The 13292-nt window shown below is 34.6% G+C and overlaps 1 protein-coding gene across 2 annotated transcripts in view; it reads left to right on the top strand.

The window, feature by feature from the left end:
* SLC30A7 (solute carrier family 30 member 7) overlaps positions 1 to 13292 on the top strand; it is a 100647-nt gene that overhangs the window by 66527 nt on the left and 20828 nt on the right. For both annotated transcript variants that reach the window (XR_008669054.2, XM_019036298.4), the window contains exons 10-11: positions 3923 to 4072; positions 12995 to 13087. Coding sequence is in view for 1 of the 2 variants with exons in the window: in XM_019036298.4 (XP_018891843.1) it covers positions 3923 to 4072; positions 12995 to 13042 (198 nt within the window). In the remaining variant the exon portion in view is untranslated. The remainder of the gene's footprint in view (positions 1 to 3922; positions 4073 to 12994; positions 13088 to 13292) is intronic.

Raw genomic sequence — 13292 nt, 5'->3', positions numbered from 1 at the left:
AGTGAAGATAAATATTCTTCTTCACATTTGGGATATGTTTTTGGAAGTGGATTATATTAGCAGAGGGGAGAGAAAGTGTTGGCTTATTACTTGGTAGATGGTAATGCCACTTACTGAGACTGAGGCCTTGTTGGTACAGGTTTGAGGATGGAAAATCTCCCCAAATGAAGAGTTCTATTCTGGATATGTTAAAATGGAAATGGCTACCATATTTCTAGGAGAAATGTTACTTAAGTAGTTGGATCTGAAAATCTTGAGTTTTGGGTACAGATTAGGACCAGAAAGAGTTATAAGTCATCAATATATGAATAACATCTAAAACATCAAGATTGTATTGATTACCTCCGGAGAAGTTCTAGTTCTACTCTTTTAGCTCTGCTTTCAACTCTAAATTTGGAGCATAGGTGAGAAAGCCAGGAAAGGTAGTGGTTAGTGGTGTGCTGGAAAACCAGAAGAGTGTAGGATCACAGAGTTGAAGAAGGAGGAAGTAATTAACTGTGTTGAATATTTCTGTGGGGTCAAGGAGGGTAAAAACAAGAAGTGATCATTGATTGGCATTCTGGATGCCATTACTGACCTTGTTAAGAGCAATTTCATTGGAGTGTTGGAGAGGGGAGCATGATTTGAGTGGATTAAGGAGAAAATGAATGGGGAAGTGACAACTCCTTTAAGAAGTGTTGTTAAAGGGAGCAGAGAAATGAGTTGATAGCGGATATGGATGTACTATCAGGAAAGAGGGTATTTTTTTGTTTTTAAAGTAGGATGTTTAGAACAGCATTATCCCGCAGAACTTTCCCCAATAATGGAAATGTTCTATAATCTGCACTGTCCAATATGGAAGCCACAAACCACATGTGGCTAGTGTAACTGATTCTTTTTAACTTAATTTCCATTCATTTAAATAGTCACATATGTCTAGTGACTTTTGAATTGCACAGCATAGTTCTAGAACATGTGCATTAACTGATGGTAACAGTCTGAGAGGAAGAAATTGTTATAGTACTAAAGGACATTATTAAAGGAATGACATCATGAGAAGATGAGAAAGGATAGAACCCAAAGCACAATGGAAGGATTAACTGTTGATAGTAGCAGGGGTACTAGATCCTCTGAGGGAATGCAGAAATGCTGACATAGATGAGAGGTCACTGGTAGATTTAATGGTAAAGGATAAGGGATTTTCTTTTTACTTCTGTTTTCTCTATAATGTACCAGGCAGTGTAATCATGCAGAGAGATCAGAAGGCTAGAGGAAAAAGGAGAAGGTATAAAATAATCTTTTGATACAGGGAAATTACATATTGCCCATTCAAGATTTGTTGTTATTATTTTAAGGTAGCATCAATCAGCATAATTGTTACTAATTGTTTTATATATATATATGTATATGTATATATACACACATGTTATACAACATGTAACATAAATGTTATACAACATGTAACATGTTATACAACATGTAACATGTTATACAGCATGTAACATGTTATACAGCATGTAACATGTTATACAGCATGTAACATGTTATACAGCATGTAACATGTTATACAGCATGTAACATGTTATACAGCATGTAACATGTTATACAGCATGTAACATGTTATACAGCATGTAACATGTTATACAGCATGTAACATGTTATACAGCATGTAACATGTTATACAGCATGTTATACAGCATACAACATATATGTTATACAACATATGTTATACAACATATAACATACATTATACAACATATAACATATATGTTATACAACATATAACATACATTATACAACATATAACATACATTATACAACATATAACATACATGTTATACAACATATAACATACATGTTATACAACATATAACATATATGTTATACAACATATAACATATATGTTATACAACATATAACATATATGTTATACAACATATAACATATATGTTATACAACATATAACATATATGTTATACAACATATAACATATATGTTATACAACATATAACATATATGTTATACAACATATAACATATATGTTATACAACATATAACATATGTTCTATAACCTATATGTCTTATATACATGTATGTATGTATTATATATACATATATACATGTATGTATGTATTATATATACATATATACATGTATGTATGTATTACATATACATATATGTATGTATGTATTACATATACATATATACATGTATGTATGTATTACATATACATATATACATGTATGTATGTATTACATATACATATATACATGTATGTATGTATTACATATACATATATACATGTATGTATGTATTACATATACATATACATATATACATGTGTGTATTACATATACATATACATATATACATGTGTGTATTACATATACATATACATATATACATGTGTGTATATATTACATATACATATACATATATACATGTGTGTATATATTACATATACATATACATATATACATGTGTGTATATATTATATATACATATACATATATACATATACATATGCATATGTATATGTATATATAACATATATGTTATATAACCTATATATGTGTGTGTATATATATAGAGAGAGAGAGTTTCTCTTCTTCACAATAAACTACAGGGTGAGTATCGTCTTCCTATCCCTAGGTAAAATTGAGGCTCACCTTAGGTCCAAATGCTAGTGGCTGAATCAGGATTCTAATCCACGTCACTCTGACTCTAAAGGTCATCTTCTTTCTACTGTGCCACACTGCCCTTTTCATCTGTAACTACACTTTCCTCCCATTTTTTAATTTGTAAAATTAAGCCAGTTTCTACAGGAATTATTCTTTACTTTGTGTTTTAAGATAACTGCAGTCATGTACTTGTACTGCCACATATCGAAGTAGGAGAAATCTTTTCAACCAGGTTATTTCATTAACAGTGGAACTCAGCTTAAGGCCTCATCCATGAGGATGCCATGTAGAAAAATGTGGAGGGATATCTGGCTAAAACAGCTATGTTGTCAGAGTCCAAAAAGAGGAAGAAAAAGTACACCTTGATCTTTTTCCCCAATAAAAGCAGTTTTTAAAGAAGGCACGGTAGATACTATCTCAGTTTCCTATCAACTGTCTTGGAGTTTATAGAAAATAATGACTACATTCATCAAATTCTGACAAAAAATAAATATTTTTGATAGATATAAGATCAACATTTTCTTAACTTCCCAGGTAGATTATGTAAAAATCAGAATCTCAGAACTGAAAAAGATCTTATTGTGCATTTGGCCCAGCCTTCTGTCTGTTGCAAAATCTCCTCTATGACATCAAGTTGGTATTACAGCTTCTTGACCATTTCTGGAGATAGGTAGTTAACACACTCACAGAGAAGCTCCCTCTTTCTTTGTAAACTGCTGTAATTGTTATAAAGATCTTTTCACATTGAGCTTTTTTCTTTTAACTTTTGGTTGTTGATCTTATTTCAGCTCCTCCAGATCAATATGGAGATGCAGAACAATAGCAGTGATTTGGGTATCTGTCTTTTTCCTGATCTTCAGGGAATACATCTAATGTTTCATCTGTATTTTCTGTACATTTTTGGTAGTTAGCCTATATTAAGTTAAGGAAGTGTCCTTCTAATAGTTTTTTTTCCAAGTCATAAATAAGTGTTGGACTTTATAAAGTGATTGTGACTGTAAATTTCCCTGTGGGGCACACTCTCAGGTGTGTCCTACAAATTTTGATACGTGTTTGTTTATATTTCCCAAATACTTGTCATGGTACCTGGCACATAATTAGTACTCAAGAGTATTTATTTATTTATTTATTCAAACATCCTCCTTTCCTTTTTTTAAAGTGGAGGATAGAATCCATGTTTACTGATATGTTGCATAATAACTTAAGTAAAAGGGAGTGCTTAACTTGATTATGATGTTAATATCTCTCCTTTATATTTCAGGTACAGCAGTTGCAAGGAGTTTACAGTTTACAGGAACAGCACTTCTGGACTTTATGTTCTGACGTTTATGTTGGGACCTTGAAATTAATAGTAGCACCTGATGCTGATGCTAGGTGGATTTTAAGCCAAACACATAATATTTTTACTCAGGTATGTCTTTTTTACTAACTTCTTTTAAGGGTCTTAACATTTTTTATAACTAGTAGTTTTAAAAATATTTACAAGGCCAATGTGAGAGGATGGCTTGAGGCTAGGATTTCTAGATCAGTGTGGGCAACATAGTGAGACCCCGTCTCTACAAAACATAAAATCAGCTGGGCATGGTGACATGCGCTTATAGTCCCAGCTACTTGGGAGGCTGAGGCAGGAGGGTTGCTGGAGCCCAAGAGTTTGAGGCTGCAGTGGATTATGATCCAGTTGCACTCCAGCCTGGGCCACAGAGCAAGACCCTGTCTCAAAAAAAAAAAAAAAAAAATTGCCATTTAACATAATAAATATATATACTACTAAACTATAAGGTAAGCATAAAACTACATTTTTGGCTGGGCGCGGTGGCTCACACCTGTAATCCCAGCGCTTCGGGAGGCTGAGGCAGGAGGATCACGAGGTCAGGAGATCGAGACCATCCTGCCTAACACAGTGAGACCCCATCTGTCTACTAAAAATAGAAAAAATTAGCCGGGTGTGGTGACAGGCGACTGTGGTTCCAGCTACTCGGGAGGCTGAGGCAGGAGAATGGCATGAACCCAAGAGGCGGAGCTTGCAGTGAGCCAAGATCATGGCCACTGCACTCCAGCCTGGGCGACAGAGCAAGACTCGGTCTCGAAGAAAAAAGAAAACCACATTTTTTTTTTTCCAAACACAGGGTCAAGTTTGGGAAATACCTGTTTTAGTTAATATTCTTCAGGAATAGAAAGATAGTTCCTATATGCTCATCATTGTACTTATTTGAGTTCCTTCAAGAAAAAGTATATTATCCTTTACTGCACATTTCTTATAAGATATGTTAGGTACTATTTGAAGCCAAGAATTCTAAAACAGTGTTTGGAATAAGAATAAGTGGCTTTAGCTAAAAGCAGACTGTTAACTTTTTTGTGTGACAGCAAAACTATGGTCACCTACTGAGTGATTTAATAACTTTATATGCTGTTGAGTTTTTCTTAATAGTGCATTTGGAATCATGAATTAATCAGTGCATGGTCTACAACCAAGTTATTTCAGTTAAGGCTCATGCCATCATGAGTTAACATAGCTATGTAACTGACAATTAAAGACTGATTACTATGGTATGTATTGTGTATATATTGGGAGAATAAGAAGGTCATGTCAGTAACCTCTAAGAAAGAGGCAGAGAGAATATAAATTCTGTTCTCAGTCTAGTTTGTTGGAAACATTTGGCAAAAAACCCTAGACATTGATACCACTGTCAGAATCATCTAACACAGCAGTCCCCAACCATTTTGGCACCAGGGACCGGCTTTGTGGAAGACAGTTTTTCCATGAACAGGGGTTGGAGGTGGTGGTGGGAGGGATGGTTTTGGGATGAAACTGTTCCACCTCAGATCATTAGGTATTAGATTCTCATAAAGGGCACACAGCCTAGATCCCTCACATGTGCAGTTCCTATGAGAATCTAATGCCACAGTTCACCCGCCACTCACCGCTGTGAGTGGCCTTGTTCCTAACAGACCGTGGACCAGTACTGGCCTGTGGCCCAGGGGTTAGGGACCCCTGATCTAACACATAGATCTAATGAAGAAACAGGTTCCATGTGTTAAAAATCTGTGGTCGAAACTGACATTATATTCCTCTTGATTTGATACCATGGGGAATACAGAACATGACCTATGTGGTACTCCTACCAAAAACGTTTCACTTGAATCTAACCATGAGCAAACATCCAGACAAATACAGCTTGTGAGAGCCTCCACAAGGCTGTTAACTTGGATTCTTTTAAAAAGTGTCAATGTCATGAAAGGAGAAAAAGGTAGGGGATAATTCTAGATTAGAGGAAACTTCACAATTAAATGCAATGTGTGGTACTTGATTGAATCTTGGACTGGGGAAAAAAACAACCACAAAGGAAAGTATTGGATAGTCAAAGAAATTTGATTATAGACTGTAGTAGTTCATTTAATTGTATGGGTGGTTAAATTTCTTGGATGTGATAATGGTATTGTGGTATAGAAGACAGTTCTTAATTCTTAGGAGATTCATGTTGAAGGATTTAATGGCAAAGTATCCAGATGTTTAATTTTCAAATGTTTTGGCAAAAATAAAAAAATTACATATAAATATATATGTAGAGAGATGAAGCAAACATGGTAAAATATTAACAATTGGTAAATATAGCTGAAGGGTTCACAGGTATTTATTGTACTATTATTTTGACTTCAAATTTTTTCAAAATAGGCCAGGCATGGTGGCTCACACCTGTAATCCCAGTGCTTTGGGAGGCCAAGGCAGGCAGATCACCTGAGGTCAGGAGTTTAAGATCAGCCTCACCAACATGGTGAAACCCCATCTCTACTAAAAATACAAAAATTAGCTGGGTATGGTGGTGCATGCCTGTAATCCCAGTCACTCGGGAGGTTGAGGCAGGAGAATCGCTTGAACCCGGGAGGCAGAGGTTGCAGTGAGCTGAGAGCATGCCATTGCACCCCAGCCTGGGTGACAGAGTGAGACTCTGTCTCAAAAAAAAAAAAATGTTTTTTTCCAAGGTAAAAAGTTGAAAAATAAAAACCTTGGTGGTGCCTCATTGCCATCCAGGTAAAGCCCAGACTTTTTAGCATGAACCAACAGACTTTTAAAGTCTGTCTCCTGCTTTTCATTGCCACGTACTTTATACTCCAAACCCACCAGACTGTTTGCTTTTCTGTGAGGGACAAAAATCCTACTCTAACTAAAATATCCAATGCAATTGTTACTTTCTCTCTGAAGCCTTAAGTGTCCCACAAAGCAGAATTACTTTATCCTATGTCATACATATCACATTGTACAACTTGTGTGCGAGTTCCTACCAGCTGTCATGATTTTGCATTCCCAGTGCTTAGAAGATGTATATGTGTATAATGAATTTGTTATATAAACAGATTTTAAAAACTGTATTTGATTAAAGCCATCTTTATATATGCTAAGTATGGAAAAATATCGTTGGGTTCCCATTGGTCTTTTTTAACCACAAGCTCAAAAAGATCTTAATGAGATCTAAAATCTATCTTTCTGATAAAGAGAAATGTGTCATTAGGTCCCTTTGGGAGTAAATTAATGAAATAATCTTATGTATAATTAGGATTTACTCCAGTGCTAATCTTATGTGTAATCAAGACATACACTACTACAAACAAGATGCTGGTACCACTTATTTATTTCAGAATTTTAACAACTAGGTGTCTTTCTTAACAGACACTGTAAGTCTATATCATGACATTCATAATGAAGCATGCAAGACCTTCACAATGTGTCTGAATCCTTCTTATACCTTCTACATGTTTCAGGGACAACAAGATAACCAGGCTAGCAGTAATGTTTCTTTTCACTGACATTTCCAGATTATTTTTCCCTCCTTTACCTTGAATTTTCTCCTAGATATGCAATGTCCTTTCACCCTTATAGTGTGAGCTTCTGTTGAATTCTAGGACACTCCATATTCTCCTAAGACTTTGGCATTTACTCACAATTTTGCCCTCTGAAAAGGAATGCAATTTCTAGTTTTAGAAATGTGCAAGCAGCTGTGTCCGGGCTTAGGAACTCTTGAAGTTGTCATTCAAGTAAGTGGAAGGAGGTTCTTCCGGTAACTTTAGAAATTTTGGCTTTTAAAATGGCTGAAATTGAAAGTTTATTCAGCTGTTTCTTTGGTTTTGGAAACTGCATTTGAGCTTTGAATATTTTAAGCCCTGAAAAAATATTTTAAGCCTTTTTATCACCTAAGGTCAAGTCCACTTTATTTCATTCCTTGCAGAGACCAGGGATTCTTTGAGACTTGCAGTGAAGGTGGCTCAACACATTTTTCCTAGGGGAGAGGGGAGTCACCCTACTAATGACTTTCATTCCTACATTTAATGATTTTAAAATTGTTTTATGATCACTGCTTTAGTTCTGACTTATGCAAATTGAAATTTTCATGAATTTATTTTCCTTTTCTGCATATACCCTAGTAATGCATGGTCCTTATGCAATTAGTATATGCCAAGGCTTGCAGGAACATTTTTATTTTATGAAATGAAATTTAAATTTAAAAAAAATTTTGATCTTAAATTACATCTTATAAATTTTACTTATCAAAAATAAGAAAACTCAAATTGCTCCCTTTTCGATCACATAGATGCTTCAGGTGTATTTCTTACAGACAGATTCAAAATACTGGTGGCCTTAGTTCCAAAATACCAAAAGAAGGATTTTTTTCAATAATAAGTTATAGCTTTTGGTTTATTACATTTTTAGGTATCTTTCTTATAGCCAGTCTTAAATTACAATGTAAGTGATAGTTTTTGGTTAAAAATTGTTTTGTTAAAACTTTTATGAGGATAACTTTAAACTGAGAAGACCAATATCTAAAAGTTGGAGAATTATAACTTTCTATTTGGTTAATAAAACTATAGTTTTGTGACTATATCTTAGGCAATATCCTTTTTAATTTCATTTTCCAGAGTTACCAATTAATCTTTAACTGCTAAAGAAGTTGGCTTGCTGTACGTGAATATAAACTAATGCAAGTGGATTGCTAAAAGCCACTTCGGTACTCAGATTGCTTTGGGATTAAGTGACAATACAGTTTTTAAAGTACCAGGTTTTCTGTTGACATACAAAAAGTCCTCTCCCTCTTTTTCCCCTTGCACTAATTTTTTTTTAATGAGTTATCATTTGGGAATTGATAAAATGGAGAGTTTACCTTTTGTGTTTAGTGTACAAACAGCAAAAAAAAAATGGGATACTAGATTAGGAAGGCAATTAAGATCTTATGTTTTAAATTGGCCAATAATATTTGTTAATTTTTTTAAATAGCACACTTCACAATCATAACTGTAATCCTAAAAATTTTAATATACCTTTTTTGTTAGAAATAATGTCTGAAGAAAACATATTAAAGAAACATATAGAAATATGTTTGAAGAAAAGTCTATAATACGCTTGGGGTTTATTACCATTATCAGTTCCACAAAACACAAAAGATGGTCTCTCCTAATACATATTTACTCCTTGATAGAACTTCTACCTTTATTTCTTCCATCTTTTCTACTCTTTTGCCTTTCTCACTTGTGCCTGATAAGTCCTAAGCCCCCCACCAACTTCCTGCTTCAGCTTTTTGTGCTCTATTCTCTGTCCTCAAAATAGAAGTTAACACTGATACTCAGGAAGGAATCAAAAAGCCTCCTCACAAGCCCAAGTAAGAGTGCCCCAAGTTTCAGAAACTTTCTGCCTCCGTAAACTCTCCTAGGATCATAATCCCTTCCTGTGGCTTTATCTAACTTTGCTCTGTCTGCTTGAGGGAGGGGGTACAGAGTAGGAGAAAGTGGATTACTATTTTTCCACCTTTCCTTTTCTTTTTTTTTTCTCTTAAGCTTTTGGTCAAGGGCTTTAATGTTTCCTAAGTATTGATTTTGGTTGCCTGCTCTGCAGTTTTTCCTTATCCATCTTCCCATTATCTTTCTTCATCATTTGTACTTGAAGTCCGCCAGAATCTGACCTCCTTTGGAGGTTGGAGAGAACAACCATAGGTTGTGAGGCCAACAGATCCCTAGGTTTATTGTTTTTAAGTAATCCATATGATTTAAGTGTTCACTGGTTGATAAATAGTGGTGGAAATAATAACAGCACCAGCAGCTAGTATTTATTGAGAGCTTGTCATGTGCCAAGTAGTGTGATCAGTACCTGACATATTAAATGAGCCTCAAAAGACAATTTACAGACAAAAAAACCCACACTCAAGTTACTGTTATTGACTTGTAATTTAGTCACAGTTGCTCATTATTTTGCTAACTCTGAAATGATTTAGGTTTCACAAGGAAGAGTAAGGCAATTTTTCAAGACTTCATTTTAAAGGGATAAGGATGAATATATGTTCAGTCGAAATAATTTTCTATAGTCATATTCCCGTTTATTTCCCTAAATTTTTTACTTCTGATTTGTTATCCTTTCTACAACAATAAATATGTATTGAAGATATTCTAAGCCTATAGCACCAGGTTAACATTTATTTTCTTAGGAGCATAAAAGTGTTCAAAATAGGTGCCTTTCCCATTTATAAAAATGTTGACTGGAGTATGGTTTGTACATTATTCTCAGGATATGCAATGAGTACTATATGGTTTTCACATTTTAAGGACCTGTCAGCCAGCCTCTGGCTCCTGGTCCCATTCTAGGGGTAGAATTTATGATGGATCTGAGTAGTGTTTTCATCTGTTGGAGTGTCTGTCATGTCTTTGTGATGTGAATAAACTATAGAAAACTTAGTTTGCATTCAGAGAGTAGGTGACTTACCATAGGATTCTTCCACTTTTCTCTTTACTTTAAAGGAAACTGGAAGAGGAAAATGAGAATCTGTAAAACTTGAAGCTGTCCTCATCGGGCCAGATGGATAAAGCAAAATGACTTTTTTTTTCTTTTTTTTTTTCTGTTAGACTGAGCTTTTGTGGAAAGCTGTAAGCCCTCAGGGGAAGGATATCAGCTTGAGTAATTAACTCATGATTATGCAAAGAAAATTTACCTAGCCTCTTTGTTTTTCCTTTCTTTGTTATTGCCTTGGGCTACTTCATTTTTTTTTTTTTTTTTTTTTTTTTTTACCGTCTTCTCTGTTTAGGGCTAGGAGTAAGGAAAATGACAGAGACAATAAAAAGAGCCCAAGTTTTGCCCATTTTGCTTTCACTAACAATGTTGTTGAAAAATAAAAGAAATTAAGACAATTTATTTGAACAATATTTGTTTCCTCTTATGGTTTGATATATAAGAATTTTTAAAGAGTTCCTAAGTACAGTCATTTCAGGTGTCATCTGGATAATGTCAGATCATATAATTGTAATCAATCATAATAATTTGTTTGTAATAGCCTTTTATAAGTACCTGGTATATAGCAAGGATTTATTGAATATCTGTCAAATATTGGATGAATATGTAACAATTGTGTGAGATTAGTAGGGTTGGTGTTTATCAATGCTTTTAAAATGAGAAAAAATTAAGTTTGATTTTAATTTGTAACTCAAGAACATACAGATACTAAATTCTTTTTTTCTGCCACATCATCTTAACTGAGGAGAGGATGCTATTAAATATATTTTTCTTAGATTTGAATAACAGAGGCTTTAACTTTCCACAGGAAGGCCTTTTATTTAAAAAGAAAAAAAAAGGAGAAGCACCAGCAAAATTAAAATATGTTTCTTTTGCTGACAAGCTTCTAGAACCTGCAAGCCTTTTATCCATTTGAGTAGTTCCTGAATCCTTTCAAGCACTCAGTATTGTACAGAGCCCTCCTACCTGAATTCTAGAAAAAAAGCCAAGCTAGAAAACAGTGCTTTGAGGAGTCCAGAAATTACTGTAAGAAGGTAGTGCTAATAGATTTTTTCCTCACTCTGGTTTTTTCCTATTAAATATTCCAATTTACCTTTTATTCTGTGGTACTGAGAAGAAAGGGCTTATTGTGACTGATGGGTTCCTTTAATTAAAAATAGATCATTTTGGGTTGAAAGAAGGAAATTAGTAGAATTTTAGTTAATTCAACAAATACTTATTGATCACTTACTGTGTGCTGGCTCCCACTTGAGGTTCTAGGAGTCAGCAATGTAAAGAAGAAGACCAAATCCTTTATCTCGGAGACATTATATTATAGTGAGAGGTCAGCGATAAACAATAAACACCGTGAATAAGTTGTATAATACATCACAAGGTGATAAGTTTACTGGGAGTGCTGAGGTATTTACCAGCTCTTGTACCAAGCTTTATTTTTTTCTTTAGCCTTTGGCGATTTCAGTTTTCAGAGAGGAGGAAGAACTAGCAGAGAAGACTGAGAAAGACTGATAAGTGAGGTAAAAGGGCAGCCAGTGAATATTCTCTGGAAGCCAAAAGGGAAAATATATATATCTATAGGCAGGAGTGACCATCTGTATTATTGCTGATAGGTGAAGTAGGAAGAAGAGGCCTGAGAATTGGATATTAATGTAAGCAATGTGGAAGTGACCTGGACACAGTTTTGGGGAAGTGTTGGGAAGCAAAAGATTGGTTGAAATGAGTTCAAGAGAGAAGGGAGAAAAAGGATTTTAGACAGCAAATATGGATAATTCTTTCGAGGCTTTTTGCTGTAAAGAAGAGCGGAGATGGGGAGCCCAAAAGGGGATGTAGGGCTAAGTAAAGATTTTTGTTGCTTTTTTTTGTTGTTTTAAATAGCTTTAGGGGGGTACAAGTGCAGTTTTGTTACTAGGATATATTGCGTAGTAGTGAAGTTTGGGCTTTTAGTGCAACTGTCGCCTGAATAGTGTACATTGTACCCAAAAGATAATTTCTCATGAGGTTTTTTCAAAGATAGAAACAGCTACAGTGTGTTTGTATGCTAATAGAAGTGATCTAGTTGAGAGGAAGTAAATTGGTAACACAGAAGATATTGGGGAGAATTTAGAGAGCAGTATCCTTGAGTAGCAAGTTCATATCCAAAACAGAAGAGAGAACTTGGAGTGCAAAATAATTCCAATAGATGGTTATACTTGCTAAATTGTTTACTAATCATTTATCACAGGAGGATTTAGACAGGCTTGATGTATCAGTTTCAACTAGGAGCCAACCAGTTAAGCATCATGGTGTCCTCTAATAGAGTAACTGTAGAAGGTGAACTGCATTTTTCTAAGTATCACCTGGATATCTGGATAGGGTGTGTGACTGTTAACATGGCTCTTTTTTTTTTTTTTTTTTTTTTTGTAGTGGTAAATGGAGATTCTTTTTTGTATCTTATGAATATATTTGTTTCTGAAATAATTCTTTTCTTTTTTTAAAAAAGTGAGATTTGTAAAAAAAAAAATTACTTTCCTGAAATGTGTAGGGTGTTATTAGCTTGTTAGATTTTCTAACTTTTTTTTTCTTACTTTTCAGGCTGGAGTGAGACAGCTCTACGTACAGATTGACTTTGCAGCCATGTAGTGAATGGAAAGAAATTATGCACCTTTTATGGACCAAATTTTTCTGGTACTGTACAATCCAAAACATTGTAACCAGCTTTTTAAAAGAGAGAAATTATCACTACAACTCCTGAGCACTAAGTAAACGGGGTAGAGTCAGCCGTTCATGCTTTGTGGGGAGTTCACAGCTAAGGGATCAGATTTAAGAGGATATCTCCTGGACTTTTGGTCTTTTCTTTTGTGCTCTTTCCTCCAAATCTTTTTGACTTCTG

This window comes from Gorilla gorilla, chromosome 1 (genome assembly GCF_029281585.2).
Source record: "Gorilla gorilla gorilla isolate KB3781 chromosome 1, NHGRI_mGorGor1-v2.1_pri, whole genome shotgun sequence".
Lineage (NCBI taxonomy): Eukaryota > Metazoa > Chordata > Mammalia > Primates > Hominidae > Gorilla > Gorilla gorilla.
Note: the sequence above shows the minus strand (reverse complement) of the source record. Positions and strands in the feature narration are given on the sequence as shown.